This window comes from Hirundo rustica, chromosome 5 (assembly GCF_015227805.2).
Source record: "Hirundo rustica isolate bHirRus1 chromosome 5, bHirRus1.pri.v3, whole genome shotgun sequence".
Taxonomy (NCBI): Eukaryota; Metazoa; Chordata; class Aves; order Passeriformes; family Hirundinidae; genus Hirundo; species Hirundo rustica.
Window position 1 is genome coordinate 62,312,589 of NC_053454.1, and position 19,234 is coordinate 62,331,822.

At 50.2% G+C, this 19,234-nt stretch overlaps 1 protein-coding gene across 3 annotated transcripts in view; it reads left to right on the forward strand.

Annotated features, from left to right (window-relative positions):
- The window catches only part of ALPK1 (alpha kinase 1), a 33,967-nt gene that overhangs the window by 11,649 nt on the left and 3,084 nt on the right, over positions 1–19,234 (forward strand). For all 3 annotated transcript variants that reach the window (XM_058420628.1, XM_040064264.2, XM_040064263.2), the window contains exons 2-11: positions 1,097–1,329; positions 4,488–4,642; positions 12,269–12,467; positions 13,344–13,403; positions 14,028–14,114; positions 14,753–14,829; positions 15,810–15,905; positions 16,292–16,396; positions 16,769–18,773; positions 19,042–19,195. In XM_058420628.1, the coding sequence (XP_058276611.1) occupies positions 1,209–1,329; positions 4,488–4,642; positions 12,269–12,467; positions 13,344–13,403; positions 14,028–14,114; positions 14,753–14,829; positions 15,810–15,905; positions 16,292–16,396; positions 16,769–18,773; positions 19,042–19,195 (3,059 nt within the window). In that variant the 5' untranslated portion in view covers positions 1,097–1,208. The remainder of the gene's footprint in view (positions 1–1,096; positions 1,330–4,487; positions 4,643–12,268; positions 12,468–13,343; positions 13,404–14,027; positions 14,115–14,752; positions 14,830–15,809; positions 15,906–16,291; positions 16,397–16,768; positions 18,774–19,041; positions 19,196–19,234) is intronic.

Below are 19,234 nucleotides of genomic sequence, written 5' to 3' on the forward strand. Positions count from 1 at the left end.
TTTTACAGCTACTTTTAAAATGTCTTCTTTCTGTGACATTTGTCTGCAGAGTCAGTCAGAGCCCCACTGAGCAGCTCCTGCCTCCGGGCTCTTTGCTGCTGAATCCCATCTTTTGCCCTGCTCCACCTGCCCTTCCACGACAGGCTCTCTGATCCTCTCTGCTTTCGCATGAGTGCATCTCTTTTGCCCTCTGCCTTTCAGTCTGGCAGCTTGCTCCTGCTCAGTGCCGTTGGGAACACAGCCTGCCACCAGCTCCCGGATCCAGCGATCCCAGAGCCACAGCAGAAAGGGAAAAAACTGCCTGGAAACGTAGCTGCTAAAATGTGGGTGGTGTCCAGTCAGCAGAGCAAATTGTGCCTCTGTGTGTTGTCCTTTGCACTCCTCTTCCTCCTTCACTGCCGTAGTGTTTCCCAAATTTTAGGTATGTTTTCACACTGGGGCTGTTCCTGACTGTGTTGCTTCAAGCTGCAGGAACAGTTTTCTAAGCGAAACCATCATCGAATTGGTGGGGAAAAAAACCCCAAAACCCCAAACCCAAACTGTTTATCTTGTGCTTAATTTTCGAAAGCTGCCTGAGTGTTCTGGCAGGTGCTGAGCCAGATACGTGTCACGGAGAAAATGTTGGGGGTTTCCTGCATCACCTCTGGCAATGTCCTAAGCACCTGGAGGACTTGCAGGGGGACACAGACGGAGAACATTCACACACGGGATGACATCCCAGGGTAAAAGAGAGGGTCTCCATGGTCTGGGAAATGCACACAGCATGCTCCTCTCTGCCATTCAATCCTGGCTAACTGTGTGCGACAGCCAGAGGCTCCCAGGTGCAAAGGGCTTCGGCACAGCCCCGACAGTCACTTCCCTGCTCGGCGTGTCACGGCTCCGTGGATGAGCCTCTCCTGTCTCCCTGGCACCTCAGAGCTGCTCCCCTCACACGCTGCCACCAGGACCCCGCAGTGATTTCACACACTCCTCTAATAAAGTCCTCCGAGGCCGTCACGTATTTCCATGTATCTCCCCTATTATTTCCCCCTGCTTGAGCCTTTCAGATAATTGATGATACTTTAGTTAATCATTTTCCCCCTCCTTTGTTTGCCAGGTACCCCAGCCTTGAAGGGATCCCTTTCATTTGGACCCCGTGTCTTCTCCCGAGTAATTGATCACCGTGCACCCGGGGACTCCCGATTCACAGCGGAGCGGGATCAGCCCTCATGAATAACCAAGGCGCCGTGGCCGCGCTGCTGCAGGAGTGCCAGCGGGCTCTGGACACGCTCCTGGCGGCAAAGGCCGGCACGGGCCAGGGGCAGGAGCGGGAATACCGGCGGTGCCAAGGTGAGCGCTCCCCAGGAGAGGCGGCAGGACTCCGCCGGCCCTCAGCCCTGCCCTATTTTCCTTCTCCGGGCGGATGAGTGTCAAGAGATGCCTGGATTTCGAGGCCATGAATGGGATGCGGGCTACAGGCAGGCAGGGAAAGAAGTCCACTTTGTTGCAGTGAATTGCTGTCAGTTCTAATTTTAGGCTTCAGTAAACATGAGGCTGTAAGGAACAGTTTAGTTTGGGAAGAACAATGCCCAAAAGTTTGCTGATGCACATAAATTTCAGTTATTAAAAAAAAAAAAAAAAAAAGAGAGAGAGAAAGGGAAAAAAGGATGCAACTCCTGAATAAGGGCGCATATTTCCTCTCCTTTCATAGGAACTGGGGGAGGGCCCTCTCTGTTTGTCAGCTTCTCCTCATATATTAAAGAGCTCATTGCCCGAATCTTTATCTTGTAAAATGTGTGTGACCTCTATAAGTGGTGTCCAAGGGAAAAAAAAAAACCCAAAACAACAAAAACCGAACAACAAAAAAACCTTTGCAGTATCCCTCTTGAAAGGAAAATCCATGCTGGCTAAAGGCCGGAATAAATAACCAGGAAAGGAAGCAGCGTTTAGCGAGAGATGTAATAAAAGGATTCCTCATTTGTTTTCATGCTGGCGTTACCTGCCGGAAACCAGCAGCTATTTCGGTATCGCTGCGGCGCCGCGAAAGGAGGATTTATTATTTCTTAATTCCAGCGGAATGAAGGTTTCCCTTTGCGTGACACATCTGCGGCACTGCCCGTTTTCCAGTTTGGTGTTAATAATGTTTAGTTTTGCCTTGCTTGAGTGGCTCGGCCCTCACGTTAATGTGATCTTTAAAACCCTTTGTTTGTCCCGGGGCGCGGAGCCGTTGAGAATATGTTTTTCCGACCGTCCTTGTTCTTGCTGGGAGGTCAGCTGCCTTCTTCTGAAGCACCTAAGTCTGTTTGCGCTGGAGGGTGGCGTGTAGGTTTCTGTTATGGATCCTGGAAGATTTTCTCTCCTCTTTTTTTGTTTCCAACAAAGGGTACTTTGTTTCCTCGTCACAAATTCTTTTAAGTTTTATTGTGGCTCCGCAGAATAGGCTCTTGAACTCCTAATCAGGTAGCTCTTTTTTCCCCTCATCCTCCTCCCTCCTTTTCTCCTATTAAATACCACAAAGTATGAGAAATAATCAGTTTAGTTCCAGATAAGGTAAATCAGTGCCCTTATAATCACTCGATTAGACACGGTCCTTCAGGTAAACTGCTTCAGGAAATGGGCGATCAGAGCCCGAAGTGCTGCTCGGGCTTTTCCGAGGGCCGTGTTCCCATCAGCTGAAAGAAAAATACCCAGCAGCGGGGTGGTGACAGCGACATTAATAACTGCTGGGGCTCTCCGCCCGGGGAAGGCAGGGCCCCGCAGGTCGGCGGCTCTCGGCTTCGGGGGGACCCTCCCAGCTCAGGGGGTTTCCTCGCCCCCCTCTCTTCCCGAGGCTGCCTTTGTTCCCCCCGGCTTTCTCAGACCTGCAGCAGGAAGGACTGAAAGCCAAATCCCTAGAAATGGTGGGGAGAGGGGAAGCACATCTTTATCTCACTTGAGGGGCAGAGCGGGTGTTGGGTGGGTCTGGATCTCTTCTTTATTTCTTTTTTTAGGCTAGAAATCATTCCAGTCCACTTCCGTGCCCATCCAGGCTTCGTTAATTAATGGGTTTGTATTGCCAGCGGTGAGAACAGCTCTCTGTTACAAGGGTAAACTCTTGTCCTTGGAGCTGGATCTTCCTCAGGAAAAGACTTAGGAAGTTCATTGGTCCCCCTTCTACGTGGGAGATAAGTCTTTCCGTCCATAATCATCCTCATGATGAGATGAATATCCCGGCGGTGAGGTGGATATCTCTGCTCCTGCCTGCGCTGGTTTTCCGGGGACAAGTGTGAGGGTGGGAGCAGGACTTCCCATCAGCTCTGGCACTGCCTTGCTACGGCATCCAGGGCTGAGCCCCTTCAGGCACCACTTCAGGAGGATAAGGAAACCGGGCTTTACGTTAAGCCAGGATGTGTAACAGGAAGATTTCCAAACCCCATGTTTCCTTGGGACAGCGACAAGCGAGAAAATGTGGGCTGGAAAACGCACTAACATTGTAAACTTGACTTTTTGGAGGAGGGCCCTGAATATCCAGTTCCCTGTTTCTTCTCAGGAAAGCCATACCTGTGAATGTGCTGCAACGTGAGCATGTAATATCCTTCTTATGAAGTTAATTTTCTAGAGTCTCTGCATAAAAGGATCAATGAGAAAATACGTAGCAATGCATTTATTGCGTTGCCTCGTTAAAGTGGTGATGGTCTCTGAGCAGGGGTTTTTCGGGGGATTAATGGCCAGAAGGGGCCAGATCTGCAGCTGATGATCACCATTAACCCCATCTGGTCAATAATCTTCGTTAATCCACTTTTATTGGCCAGAGAGGCTGCCCAGCCGAGTGGTTAGCACGGCACAGCACACCCACGCCACCCCTGTTGCAAGGAAAATGAAATGTGGGCTGTGGCTGAAAGGAAGGGACAGATCCAAGCCCAAATCTCTGGCTGCATGCTCCTAGCAGTTGCACCCTTAGTTGGATCAGGTTGGAGATCCAACTGAAGCTGATGGAGTGGCTTAGGACCAGTATGGAGAGGGAGCAGGGAGGGACAAACTGCTCGAGGGCTTGTGCTTAATGTTCATTATAACCCTTTAGACTTCTGTCTGATTGCTATCTATGGTCCAGGTCTATACCCCAGTTTGGAAGTGGCTTTCCAGGATGGCCCTGCCACTGTCACCTGAGCAAGGGGGACGGATCTTCTGTGCCATTGACCCCATTGTCCTCTCCTCACACAGGGGAACAGGTTCCCTCCCTCCTGCCACATTTGGAACGGCTCTTCACGCCCAGGCAGCCACCAGCCGGCATGACTTCCTGCTAAAAGCCTTTTTAATGGCTGGAGGCTCCCATTTACCTGGAGGGCAGTGCAGCCGAGGGGAACGGGAAGGGATGGCAGGCCAGCTCCCCTTCCCTCCCTCCCGAGGCTGGTGACAAGGGCTAAGAGCCCTCGGGAGCGACTGGGAGAAGGCCTTTTTGAGAGACTGGTGCCGCCAGTGCTGCGGCTGAACCTGCTGCCGTCTCCTCACCTGCTCTTTGACCCTTTCAGCTCTGCTTCCTGAGGAGCTGAGGAGCCTTCTGGAAGCAGCAAAGGAAATGAAGTGGCCCTTTGTCCCGGAGAGGTGGCAGTACAAACAAGACCTCAGCCCAGAAGACAAAACAAACCTGCAAGATATGATCAGCGCCAGGCTCCCTGACTTGCTGGTATGAAGTTCAACACACCTGTGGTGTAAAATGTCCCGCTGAGGTGCTCGGGGGTGGGGGTTTCACAGGGCAGTTCTGGTTCTGTTTCCACTGTGGTAGTGGAAAAATCCCTCTTCCCTGAAGAACTGGCATTATATGAACACTAAAATGCCAAATGTTCACGTAATGTTTTTTTTTAAACCCTGTGAATTTGACAAGGATGCCTTGTTTAATTCTGCTCTGCAAGTATGTCATGAGGATTAATGACACACGACAGCAGGGCTTTCACAATCATCACCTGCTCTTCTTTCAATAAAATTACATGACAGAATCCCTTTGAGGACCAAAGCTGGCCAAGACCTAGGCAGGAAAGGCAAGGATTCAATGTGATTATGGCTGTGCAAGGAGTTGCCGAATCCCAAAGGTCCTTGGGGATCCCATCCCTTAAGGTGATGAGTTTGAGCTTAAAGATTAGAAAGTGGCGAGAAATGTGGATTGCTTTTTGCTTTTCTGGTTTTCCTAGAGACATGTCAGACACGTGGCAAATAGAGGACACCCTTTCTCCACGGTAAATGTAATATCTGGGCTAAGGGCTATCCCTTTGCCAGGACAGGGATAAAGATGAGGTTTGTGAGTTTTTTGGGGGGGGTTGTTCCTATGTACACGTCTGAAGCCAACACCTCCCCATTCCTGCCTGTTGTTAACTCCAAGGTGGCCAGGAGATCTCAGCTGCCCCGCAGAGTCCTGCCTCAGTGAGGCCAGCAGGTTTTCTTTGGGGACAACTTTGATTCCTCTGAACAGCGTGAAGGAGCAATGAGAAGCTCAGCAAAGCCAACTGCAGGGCTGGGAAGCATGAGCTCCAGCGTGCCCGCGTCGCAGGGCTCCTGAATTTCCCTAGGGAGGGCGGGGAGCGGCTGCTCTCGGGTATTTATTTCCTTTCTCCCTTTGGCGTGTGTGGCCTCAGACAGAAATTTATGGCGGAGGCTGACCTCCTTTACAATCCCAGTGCAGCTCTCTAACTTTGGAGCGTTTGTGTGCTCCCTCCCGGGATAAACACCTGCAGCAAACTCCCCGAGAGACCTGGCTAGATGGGAGATTAATGTGGCTGTAATAGTGGAGCAGTGTTTGCGGCATTATGCCCTCTCCCCAGGTAGATGGATCTTTTCTGGGATGATACCAATTATTTATTGCTGAAACATCTGTTGATAACTGCAGCTGCCCTTGTTAAACAAAGCCTATCGTGGGGTCAGAGACTATAGGGACCTCAAATCCTCCTCCGTGCTAGTTTTGGGCTATTCACCCACACCCCCTGAAGTCCATTGGTTGCCGTTGTCTCCAATGTTCCATCCCGTGGTGGAAAATACTTTGTAAACGTTGTGCTGCCTTTCCCCATGTGCTTTGAAGTATTATTTCATCTTCATCGGTAATTTATATTCCAGCGCCATTGTACCATGGGAAAAAGGGAAAACCTTTTTTTGTTTTCCATTTAATTGTAGATAGACTGACATTTTGACCTGTATTATTAGTATTAGTCAGGAAAAGGGATTTTTTTTCCCCCTTCATCCATTCCTTCTCCCCCCCTCTTTTTTATTTTAAATAAAATTTAAAGACAGAGCAAAGGCTGCCTCATTTCTTTGAATAAAAAGCTGGGGGGGGGGAAATGAGGCTGAAGAGAAGTGATTACAGTGTGATGAGGAAAGATAAAAGTCTGAGCAACTTTTTTTTCTTCCCCCCCTTTTTTTTCCTTTTTTCCTTTTTTTTTTTCCTTTTCTTTTGGTATGAGGGACAGAAGGATAATTTAATTCCCTGAAGGACAAAAAAAAAATTAAGTCCTTATCAATTTATTGTTCGAAAAGGAAAAAAAAAAAAAAACCCCTCTAAAATTTTTCCTCTCTGTTTATTTTAATTTGCCATGCTTAGAATAAGCTCATAAACCGTAATTCATTACATTTAAAAAGTGCTTTGAGATCCATGAATGGAAGGCGCTTCATTACCATAACACACTGGTGGTGCTGCAGCAGGCAGCGCTGGCTACCGGGGCTCTCGGTGAGGATGTCTCGCTCTGGGAGGGGGCTCAAAAGCTCCATGAGACCGGCACAGGGAGTAAGCGGATTAGGCTGAGGCTTCAAGGGTTTGCCTCGGTGTTGTCGCACTTTAAAAAAGTGGGATCCGCCTCGCCGGCAGCTCCGCGCTCCTTCGGCGCATCGGGAAGGCAAAGCTGCACCTGCAGCTCCTTTAGGAGCTCTCCTTCGTCTTTGCTGGGGGATGCTCAGTGCCCTTCTGCAGCCCATAGAAGGTGCAGGGTTTTGGGTTGAATTTCAGGTGGGTTGTTGTTTTGGTTTTTTTTTCCTGCCGGGATTCACCACCCGAAGGCCGCCACAGTTCAATAAGCTCAAGGCGCTGTTTTTCCACGTTTTCCTAACAGGTTTGAGTTAGCGAACCAAGCCCTTCCTGCAGCCCCCGTGGTGGGAATCCGCACTGAGGCTCAAAGGGTGATAGCCAACATCTGTATCCAAAGCCAAAACTGGGGAACACCGGGATTTTTAAATTATTATTATTTTTTTAACGCGGCAAAGCAAAATCAGAATTGTCACAGCATCCTTGCTGGCTGGGATAAAGAAGGAGGGATTATTTTTTCCTCTCTAAATACCACATGCGCTGGGGGGTTCGGAATGGGGCTGCAGATCCCAAAGGGAGGCTGCCGGGGGTGCCCTTCCTGCCGATCTTTGCTGTCCCAAGAGATGGAATTAGCCTAATGCTCGGTGAGCAACCAATAGAGGGCAACATGCCCATGTCCACGGAAGCTTTGATCCCAAAAAACGTGCTGTGGCTTTAGTTGAAGGACAGCTCCATGCGCACGCATAGTTCTCTTGTGGGATGATTCATGCCATGTAATTTTTTTTTTCCCATTTGCAAACCCACAGTGATGATTGCTTCATTTTTATCATACCTATCAGTAATTCCTGCAGTCAGTCACGGACCAGGATCTGTTGGGATGGGTACAATGGGAATACAAAAGGAAAAGCCTTCAAGAGCGGGGCTGCTCTGGTCCCTCTGTAGGGAGCTGTGCAGGCTGGCTCCATGCTCCCTGCTGTGGATGGGGCAGCACCGATCCTGGCCCTGCTAGCACGGAATCTCATGGGATTTCGTGGGAATGTTGAAAAGAGTGGAAAATAAGGCCGTGCAGCCCTTGGCTGGGCCTTGGCTAATTAGGTGCTGATGGATTGCCATCAGGGAACCCACTCCAAGGGACGTGCCCTAACTGCCGAAGGTGTGTGTGTGGCACTGAAGAGCTGGGAGCCTTTGCAAAAGAACTGGAGCGGGGGCTGAGGATTTCGTCTTCTCCTCCTTCTGACTGTTGGTGTGGTAACAGGAGAATTAAAGCCCCAGAACGTAGCGCTGGGATCTCGGTGGTTGAGGCTGACCTTTTGCTACCTGCCTGCTAAGAGCTCTTCTTGGGTGATCCCAGTGAAACGGAGGGATGAATTCAAACCAGGAGGGAATGGTGGCACCCCCGCCTCCCTGGGGGTTTGTAAGTGAGAAGTGTCAGAGATTAGGTGCAGGCAGGAGGGCTTCAGCCGTCCGGGGTGACTGCCCTGCTGCTGCAGAGCACTGTCTTCTGCTGCCTGTGTGGGAAAACTACAGCAGAATTCACGTGGACCATTAAAAAAAAAAGAGGAGGCTGGATCCTGGGTTTGTGTAGGGCTGTCACTTCACTTTGCTCATGGGTAGGATTCACTTCGGACAGAGGCGGCTTCCTGGAGTATTTACAGTTTTAAAGGTTGTATTCCTGAGATTGTCTTTTCTCGAGCGCGTCGATGCTTTGAGGACACGGATTCAGGGAAGAGTCTCTTATATTTTTAGATGTTGACAATGGTCTTGCTGTTGCTCCCTCAGGGGGGTTCTGTCACTGGTTTTGCTATATTTGAGTACTAAAATGTCTCCTTTTAATGTGCCACAAGAGTTTATGAGTGGTCCAGAACAAAGCAAGGCCTCAAAGCGATTGTGGAACTTCTGTATCTTTGGTACTAATCAAGAGCAGGAACCCTGCATGTCACCATGGTCCCCCAAGTCCCTGCTACCCTGTTGGATACGAGGCCCCCAGGAACCCCGCTTCAGGCAGCTTCCCGGGCACTTTTAGAGTTCTCCTTCTGTCCTCATCACAAAATGCTGCTGTTCTTTTTTTCTTGAGGAAATCGGGAGATGTTCCCACTCCAGGACTTCCTCAGTTGCCCAGGCAAGATGAGGTTGGTTGTAAAAGCTGCCCCAGTCTGTGGTGTTTTGAGCTGCTCCTGATGGACTTAATGCTGCTGCCTTTGAATTCCCAACTCTCCGTCGCCTGCAGGGTGAATAACTTGAGATAATGAGCAGGTTCGAGGTTGGGGAGAATTCTCATCTGCTGCGAGCCGAGAGGGAAGCTGTCCGGGAGCTGCCGGCCCCTCCGTCTGCAGCAATTCACTGTGAGGCTGTCGTGTGTGTCAGTCTGTACCTCCAGACACGCTTCCTTCTGCCCATCACCGGGGTGGCGGGAGGCTTAATTCCCTGCTGTTTGTGGAGCGGGCTCTGATTGCCAGCTGAAAGGCCGGGGTTGATAGAGAAGTCCCGCGCGGTGACAGCGGCTTTGGTCTCTGGGAAGGACGGGCTTTGCCAGCGGCGCGTGGGGCGCGGGGGAAAGGCTGCAGCCCCATCCATCGGCGCTGAGGCTCCGTGCGTAATCTGACAGGGGGAAAGAAAACCGGGCAATTTGTTAGGGTTCAGTGGAGTGCTAACTAGGAGCAGCTCTTGGGAGAGGACTGAAGCACCTGGAAGTACGTGAGTGCCTCCAAGGCCCCGGCCTCGTGCGTGCAATTAGAAATGCTTTGCTGGCCGCTCTTAGTTTTGTGGCTTTTGAAAGAAGATTTCGAACCTTGGCTGCAGTCACAAGTGAGCCTGGGACTGAACCAGTCTGAGGCAAGTGGATATTAGCAAACACAGAAGTCCGGAGCGTCCACGAAACTGTGGGGGACACTGAAAATTAAATCTTTCTTTCCCCTGCTTTTAATCACGCCGTCTGTGGAGGCGTTGCTCCGAAGGGGATCCTTCTGAGCCCGCAGGCTATGGAGGAGGGCTCGCCTCTGGGATCTCGGCTGTATAAAGAGGGCCGAGAGAGCGGATTAAATCAATATTTCATTTATTTGGGCTTGTAATTCCTCTTACATCAGCTGCCACATAAAGATTTCCCTCTATTTCCTTCCCCTCCTCCTCATCCTCATTTACTATGCACCAATAATTTCCCTTTGACGCTTTCCTGCCCGTCCTAGTGCCAGATGGCCCCGGTTCTGAGCTTCTCCCCTCTCTCGGGAGCGGCCCCCATTGTCAATGCAAAGGAGGCGTCGTGGCTTTGAACCCAAAGCTGGGACCCAAACTTCAGCCCCGGCGCGAGGAGGAGCCGAGCCCGCTAATGCAGGGAGCCATGCGAACCGCACACCCTCCCACTCAGCGCCATTAAGGCGAGACCCCTTCACTAAAGGCTGCTTTGCATTCCCCCCAATGGTCCGTGTATAGAAATCTGGCGCAAATTTAATTCTCCCACCACCTGATTCCACTTCCCAGCCGCGAGGTTCCCTTTGTGTCATAAACTCAATTAAGGCGGATCCATTTCACATCGTGGGCACAGATGTGAAAACAAAGTGCGCGCCCACCTCGCTCTTTCTTTCCTCTCTCTCTCTCTCTCTGGATGCGCCTAAAGCGACAGAGAAAGTGAGTAAATCTGTGGAGGCCGCCGGATTCTGGTTGTGATGGAGCAGGCTGAGACATCCTGGGAGCCAGAGGGCTTTCCCTGGCTCTGGGCCGGCTGACAGGGAGCCGCTGCCCCGGTTCATCTTGGAGTGCTGTTTCGGAAAGGGTCCCTGTGCCCGGCTTGGGTGCGTGCCCAGCGCACCGGTGTGCTCGCTGGAGGTGCTGAGGAATTTTCCAGCCACACGAGTTGGCAGGGAATGAAAGGAGCGGGTGTTCATTTCTGCTCGGAACGGGGGGGGGACGTCGCTGCAAAGGCTGACACGGAGCCGTGTTCGCTGCGTGCCACACAGCATGCGGCCCTGCCTCCCAAAAAAATAGCCCCGTTTCTCCCCCTGGCTTGACTTTTCTACATTTTGTGTCCGTTTGGGTTTGGAGAGGAGCACAAGAGGTTTCGGCATTGAGCGGGGAGTTAAATTATGCAGCTGCAAGACTGCCAAGCCCTTCAGAATAGGATGCTTCGTTTAGATTTTCCACAATGCTATTGAAGTGCTTATTTTCCTCCTGAAGAGACACAAACAGATGCAAACTTCTGTAAACACTTTAGAAATGAATTCAGTGAGTTTGGCCTCTCAGCAGTGCTCAATAGCTGACAGAAAAATGTCTAATTAGTGCAAGTGGAAATAATAGGGCCACTTGGATTCCTTCCATCCTCCTCCAAGTCTACTTTTCCTAGGAACTCAAAGGCCCTTTTGTTTGGTAGGTCACCCTCTCTCAGGCTTTTGTGCTCCGATCTATTAAAGGAAGAAGGGGACGAAAAAAAAAATAGATTAGGCGATGCTCTGTGCTTAAATATATGGCCTGTTGATGAGCATTTGGAATGGCTGGTTTGCAGTGTCAGTTTACAGGTGCTTGGAGAGGGGGATTCCTCCATTGTTGGCCGGGCACAAGCGGAGTTGTGCCTGCCTGAGCTTCAGGAATCCTTTTCAAGTGCCATCCTCTTAGAAAATCCAACTCGGGCTGAGGAAAGGGGGAAAAAAAAAAAAAAAAAAAAAAAAAAGGGAAATTTGTACAAACCTGCCTCGCTGAAGTGCAAACGAGCTGGGAAATGCTTGCCGTGGATAGGCGCTGCAGGGCGGCCTTCCTGCCTAGGCTCTTCCCCACATTGACATGCGCTTCTTCCTGCACACCTCGGAGGGTGCTCCTTGATACTCTAGTGGGGATTTGGACAATGGTTTCTTGGCAATCTCTGGAAAAGCAACCTCCTGGGTGTCAGCGTGTGGAGCACCGCTCCGCTGGGCAGGAATACCAGGCCCTGCCCAGCATGGGAAGTGATGGGTTTTTGGGAGATGTCCCCAGGTCCACGTGGACTTCTGCACCTGTGATGAGGCTGTGTGTCTCCCGTGGCCGTCTTTGCCGGCCTCCTGTCCCGGTAACAGCAAGGACCTCAGGAATTCTGACAGTTCCCCATGTGGGTGCAATGGCTCAACTGCTGTGGGAATGCCGGAGAGTTCATAGGCACTCCGTAGTCATCAAGGACGGCCTGCAGGGGAAAAGCATGGGATTCCCGGCCTGTTGGTGGCGTACAGAGGAGTGGATGGCCTGAGCTCCAGAGAGGACAATGGCCACTGCGACCATTTCCGGCCTTCCCAGCCTCACCCCCTCACTTTTTCAACTAATTGCTGCTGGGCATGACTTAAATCCATCATCAGACCACCAAATTCTGCAGTTCCAAATAACAACCCCCCCCCCCCAAAAAAACACCAAAAAATCAAGAATTATATCTACAGCTCAAACAAAATAAACAGCTGGCATGTCCCTACCCTAAAAATGAAAACGGGGTGAGGAATAGGGTTGCTGAAGTGGAACATTTTCCAGCTCTCTGCACCGCTGGAGCTGAGTTTCCCTGCGGACGCCTGCGCTTTTTTTCAGGCTTATCTGAAGGCCTCCATCCTGGTCGGGGACTGCGCCACGGCCACCGCCCTGGTGTTCCTGACTGACCGCTTCCTGTACTGGATCGACGCCTCCAGCAGGCTCCTGCGGATCGCCAAGGGGCTGCACCGGCTGCATCCCGGCGCTCCCATCAGCCCGCAGGTGCTCATCCGCCAGGCTCGCCTCGCCGTCAGCGCAGGTACCGCTCTGCCGCCTCTGCCGAGCCCCGCTCCATGGGCACGGCGCTCGGTCCCTCGCTGGGAGGGAGTGACACGCTCACCGTGCCATCTTCCCAAAGGCGCTTCCCGCTCCCGGCCCCCCCGGAGCCCTCCCGGCTCCTCTCGCTAGCACAAAGGGGCCGGTACAAAGGGTTTCGGAGCCAAAAGCAGGGGAGAAAATTGTGAAAGGGTGTGGAAAATACTAATTGGAGCTTTTGTTCCTTAACAAACCTTCCCCGCTGGTTTCAAACGGGGATATCTGAATTGCTGTACTCCTGACCAAGGGCCTTGAAAAAGGAAATTGGAATCCTGGCATTTTCTCTACACTGTCCCAGCTGCTTTTTATTTTTCAGTGAGGCCACTTGGCTATGCAAACAATGCAGGTTACAGCTCCTCCGGGATAAAAAAATGAAATTCCATCATTCCTGTAACATGGACAACACCCGAAGGATTTTTAACGCGTCTTCCTGTGGCTGTGCTTTGCATGGTGGGATGTCAAGCCATTCCCAGTCAGACCTAAATAGGTTTCCAAAGCCCGCGTTTCCTTGGGACAGAATTTAGAAGCACTGCTGCGGAGGAAGCAGGCTAGACTACTTTCTTCTGGGAGGGAAATAAGAGCTGGGAATCCCAACAATCTTCCAGGAATGTGTAATGTGTGAAATAAAAAAGATAAATTTGCAATTTCATGTTACTGTGCAACCACGTATTACAGAGGGTAGGGCACGTGCCTTTCTGGCTATGGACAGCAGCAGTTCTCTGTGCAGGTGGTACCTGATGGGTATTTTTACTCATGTCATGACACAATACATTTTTAATGTTCATTTTCTATCCATTTTTTTTCTTTGATTTTCCATCAGGTAAACTTTTAAAAGCCGAATATATCCTAAGCAGCCTGATTAATGACAATGGAGCAACAGGTATGTATAAATTTCTTTTCCAATTTAATACTTGCTAATTTGGTGCAATTTTTGATCCCAGTTATACCTGCCTCGAATAAGCCAAACCGGCCCTAGTAATGACTCCTCACATCACACTTCTCTTTCCTTCACCGTTCTCTCCTAAGATGTGGAAACATTACTTTAGTTTTGAAATTTCCATCATTCATCCTTCTATACTTTAAAGTGGGAAAATGTTCTGAATGGAGAAGTTTAACCTGTGGAGCAATTTCAAGCAACTGAGTGATGTAGAAAGCTAAGATGACTCTATCCCCTCAAAAATCCAGACTGTTGGAGTAATGTTCGTCCTCCACATTCCCACTAATCTTACAGACTGAATAGATACTTTATTCCATTCGTTTTCTTTTCCTTTCTTTGGGGTTTCTTTAGTGGGTATATCCAGGTTGCTGTACCACTGTGAAAATTGAGGCAGTTCAGGGTTCTGTTGGTTTCTTTCCCACGAGAAGTTGAGATTCTCATATGGAAAGGGTCTCCATTGCAAGGAGGAGGATCCTGGCGGTTTGCTGGGATTCAGGTTACCCTTAGAGGCTTGGAATGACGGGAATATTTTTTGTTCTATGCCGAGTTTTCCCACTCTTCCTGCAGGAACCTGGCGATACGCAGAGGAGAGCGATCGGATTCTTGTTCAGGCAGTCTGTTTACAAATCAGGGGACAGATTCTGCAAAAGCTTGGTAAGGCTCTCTTCTAAAAGCTTCCACTCAAGATTTCCCCCTGGTTTTTTTTCCCCTTTAAAACATTACACTAGGCACAGTCAGAATTTTGGCTTGAACACCCTATACCCATAAAACAGGCGCAGAGGACGAGTTGCACACCCATCTCTTTGCAGCAAGGGCCTGGAGCCATGTACCAAGTAAATATATTGCAGGAATTATCATTTTATTACTAATCTTGCCTGAAGCCAAGGAACAATCCGGAATGTTCCCTTTTCCCCTGTGCCACTCCGTATTTGCTAACACTTGTCCCAAATTCACTATTCCCAAAGGCAGGTGGTAGTTTATCACGAGGACATCCCAGCAATGCCCTCTCTTGAGACAGGAAAATCCCTGATTTTCAGCAGGATGGACTTTTGCATTCAGGGTTTGGCACTTGGGGCAGCAGCCTTCATTTTGTGCTTTTGGTTTGAGGCACCAAATCTTCCATGACTGTGGAGCCGAAGTCTTCTATGAGGACAAAGTGGGTGTTTATGCACGAAGCAAAACGTGCCAGGGTATGGTTTTATCCTGTCCTGAGAACCCGAGGTGTAAAATAAGCTGTGGAAAGCCATCCTTGGCAGCCACCTGCTCAGTGCCTGTTCTCTGGTTTGTTTCAGGGATGTGGTACGAGGCAGCAGAGTTGATCTGGGCTTCAGTCGTGGGATACTTCAAACTTCCTCAGCCAGATAAAAAGGTAGCATTTCCTTTCCACTCTGCATCTCCCTGCCAATCCAATAATCACTCCAGCTTAGCTTTTGTTTCCTTCAGCAGCAGCGTTTCGATTACACACCTCAGCCAGGGTTAACAGGCAGCACAAAGTCTGTATTCCGCGTTGTTTCCGCGTGCATGCACGGCCTTACCCACGCTTTTTTTTACCCTGCAGGGGGATGAAAGCAATACTTCTCATTAAGCAGAACCATCTGAAGTGACCCATCCCCGAGGATGCCTCTGGTGCCCCCGACAAGGACAGACTAATTCCAGAGCGCAGCCACGGATTTCAGCTGTTTCTTAGGATTAGAACTAATATTATTTCCCCAAGCGCGTCTGTTTGCGGAGCTGCTCTGTCTGTGGTGGGTGTTGGGTTCCCCTGGCCCTGCAGGACCTGAACACCTGACAAAACCACCGTGCCTGTCCTTAACACCTTTGTGAGGCTGGGCAGCACTAATCTTCCCGCTGGAGGTGAAGCAGCAGTCGCATCATGTGTCCGTAGCTAAACAGGAATGCGAGCCTAAGCCTGGCAAGTCCTCAGGTGATGCTTGGAGAGGGTTTGTAATTGGACCCCAGCAGTAGATATCCCACAAACCCAAACCTTGTCACCTCTTGTCTGCCATGTCTTAAAGCTTGACCTCAAGCTCAGAACATTTCTGTGTTCTCCGTTTCAGCAGCAGCAGGGAATTCTGCAGTGAATTTTGAGGAAGCATGCCTGGTTTTCTTAATGATTTGGCCAGGGAGGCCCTTAAGTGGCATCAGGTCTTCCAGATTACACTTCCTGCAAGTGAAATTAATAAAATCATACCAATATGACATCTCTGAATTTCTTAGCCATGCTTCTCTTTGGATCTTGTTTGTGTGTTTATTTTCTTGTTGTTCTGGCATTTTCTATGCAGCAGAGCAGTAAAATTCAAAATACAGGGGAAAAAAAACCACCAGGAAATTTTTTCATTTCTCTTTCAGGGAATTGCCACATCCTTGGGGATTATGGCAGACATCTTTTCTTCCATGAATGAGCAGGATTATGCACGCTTTAAAACCAATGCTGACATCGACCTGGTGAGACTTGGTTTGGGGTTTGTGTGTGTGGATTCTTCAGGTGGTTTCAAATTCACCCACACTTTTCCTCTCCTGTGCTGAGAGGGCTGAAGAAACTTCCATTGCTCCCAGTGAAAAAGTTCAGTCGCACCTAGATGGGAGAATGCCTGGGTTCGGGAAAAAGAACATATTAAGGGTATTTTATAGAGTGTATATATTTAGAATATTTATAGAGTCAAAAGTCACGTATCCATGGTAAACCTTAGCAAAAAGGGTTTGCAGAAACAGACCAGGCTGCTGTTTAAGATCTGATTGTCCCTGCCTACCAGGCCCCGTATATTTGGAAATAAAGTCCTTGAGTTGAGGTTTTTCCTCATGTTTGTTTTCCTTTTCTTTTATTTCATCAGAGCCTCCTGCGGGAGTTCAGCCACCGCTTGTTATCGGCGGCTGAGGCCTGCAAGCTGGCAGCTGCCTACAGCCAGTACACCCCCCTGTTTGTCCTCACGGCCGTGGTGAGTGTTACTCCTCCCTCTGGAAGTGGAATCCGTGCAGGGGAAGAGTGCAGGCTGCTAAATTTGGCTCTGACATGGCTTTCGAACAGTGCATCCCACGGGGTGTCGTGTGTGTGTGGAGGGTTTGGTTGGTTATATGGGGTATACGTTGCTCTGAACTGCAATCAGGAAAGCTGTCCACAGGGTGAGGATGGGCTTTCCAGCCCTGGGAGTGCTGCTTCTAGAACTACAGCTGTATTTCAAAGGGAAGAAAAGAGAAAGTTTACTCCAGGAAACACAGCAGCAGGCAGTTAGAGCCCAGCTTTGTCTCAAATCGTTTAAGGGAAAGAAACATGTTTTTAATTCCATCATTCCTCTTTGATCCCTTCCCAGAACATCCGTGGGATGTGTCTGCTCTCCTACAGTCACTCCAAGGACTGTCCCCCGGAAAAGAGAGAGTTCTACTTGTCTGAAGCCAAAGAATCCTTTGAGATCGGGCTGCTCACCAAGGGGGAGCAGAGTGCCGTCACCAGCAAGCAGGAGCTGCACAGTTTCATCAAAGCTGCCTTCTGCCTCGCCACCGTGCACCGATGGCTCTACGGAGAGAGCCAGGAGCTCCGGGAGGTCACTCAGCTGTGCAGGGAAGCCCTGGGAAAACTGTACTCCTACAGCACCTTGCTGCCAGAGGAGGAAGATAAGGGGACGCTTGCCAAAGAGATCATGTCTCTGATCGCGTCCGTGAAGAAGCGCCTGCGAGTGGGAAGCTTCCAGAATTCCGATGCCAGGTCTTATGTCCCAGACAGTTTTAAAGGCTCTGTACAAAAACCTGTCCTGCAAAGGGAAACCAGCTTTGAGAAAATCCTTGCCAAGCATTCCCAGCATCACCTGTCAGTGTGCCAAGTGTTTGAAAAATCTTGCAGGATTCGTAAAACCACACCGGGAGAAATCCAGGTGGGAGCTTGTATCACAACCTTGAGAACAGAGACCAAAACCACGGACACTGTGTGTACTACTGAAGACACAGTTCACCACAGGAGAGGTGCTGTGAAAATCCTGAACTCACCAACAGCAGGAAGCAGCTCAGAGGGACTCAGTGGCCGGAAAAATCACGACATTGGCTCCGGTGTGATGAAAATTTCCTTCGAAGAAGAGGTTGAGCCATTAGAAATTAAAATAAGCAGCGAAAATGATGTCTTCAGCAGAGGGCAAAACAGGAGCCAAAGCACTACTTCTGAGAACTCTTGGTGCAAGCTGTCTCAAGCTGGTTCCTCTTCCAGCTGGGAGGAGCTAAGCTGTAACAGCAGCAGAGAGTCTCTCAGGGACGGGCAGCAAGGGGAGAAAGCCTCAGTGGAGCGGCAGTGCTGCACCACAGAATCCAATGGAAACGGTCAGGATGCGCCCTTGTGCTCATCACCTCCCAGGGCCTGGCCTCCTGCTCCTTGGGAATCCCTCCGTGGCTGTGGGGAGTCTCCTCAGCATTCCTTCCAGGGGTGTGCATCTCGAGCAGGGAGCATGGTGGAGAAGGAGTGTCTCTGTGGAGGGGAGCTGCAGGAGGGAAGACACCATGGAAGGAGCTCTTCAGAAAAGAAAGCAAAAGACTCAAACAATGTGTTTCCTTCCCTCTCCATCTCTTACGCTGTTCCTACAGGGCAGGAGGAGCAGAAATTCTTTTCCTGTGAGGAGCTGAGCTGCAGGACCAAGGACAGCAGCAGGGAGGGAGGCGTTGGTCTCTTGGCGTGGGCGCGCCCAAGAGAACCTGCAGATAGCGCTGGGGATCCCTCCTTGGAGGCACAGCCCCCCCCAGACAGGGGCACTTCTGTACCATCAACAAACACCGGGGCAGAAACGGGCAGTAACTCCTCCGTGTGTGAGCGGGTGAGGAAATCTGCCGTGCTGGGGGACAGATCGCTCCAGGTGCCTCTTGTTGACCCTCAGGCAGAAACAGTAGATGACGCTGAATTTGAGCTCATCGGTGTGGGAGACTTAGTAAATAACCATCCTACAGCACTGGCTCCAAAGCATGAAGCAACTCCCAGTGTGCCAACAGCTTTGCCCTCCTGGGAAAAGACGTCCACAACCAAGCACTTTGACTGTGCCACTACAGAGGAAGGTGAAGAGAACTCTTGGGATGTGGTCAGCAGCAAGAGACAATCCAGCTCCTCTCTGAGTTCATGGATCAAATCAGCACAGATGCCCACGAGCTCCCCCGAAGGTTCAGTCCCAAGGGGAAGCGGCTTTGCCTTCACGCCTGGGAGAATGAAGGAAGAGATCCTGGATGCTCGGGTTCTGAGGGATGATGATTACAAGCGGCTTCTGGCGGGGGTGGAGTATAATTGGCTTGTCCAGAGACTGATGCCTACTGGGATTTTTAGGACCAAAGAGCTTCACAAAGCATACTGTGAGTTCCCACACAGCAGCGGGTGCCTCCACAGAGAGCAAGCTTGACTCAGGCTTTTTAACACAATATTTTAGTCAGCATTTATTAGGATTTAATTTTTTATTGCTTTCTACCCCGGTACTTTAGTTTAGAATCCACATGCCAGCCCTGAAAACTGTTTAGGATAATGATCATTTAGTTAATCATAAATAGCAGGTCGTCCTCAGCACAGGCTCAGAGCAGTCCTGTGGATTTCTCCCTTTTACCTGTGGTGTTTTCTTTGTCGTAGCTGCTCTTCTTCTGAAATACTCCAAGAAATCCGGGCTGTGGACAGGCCAGGAGACAGCCGTGTTCATCGGGGACTACCTGAACGTGGCCAAGGAAGGCAAGCAGAGAAATGCCTTTTGGATACACTTCCTGCACCAAGAAGAAAGCCTGGGAAGGTATGGACCTAGCAGTTTCCTGAAACAAAGTGTTTAACA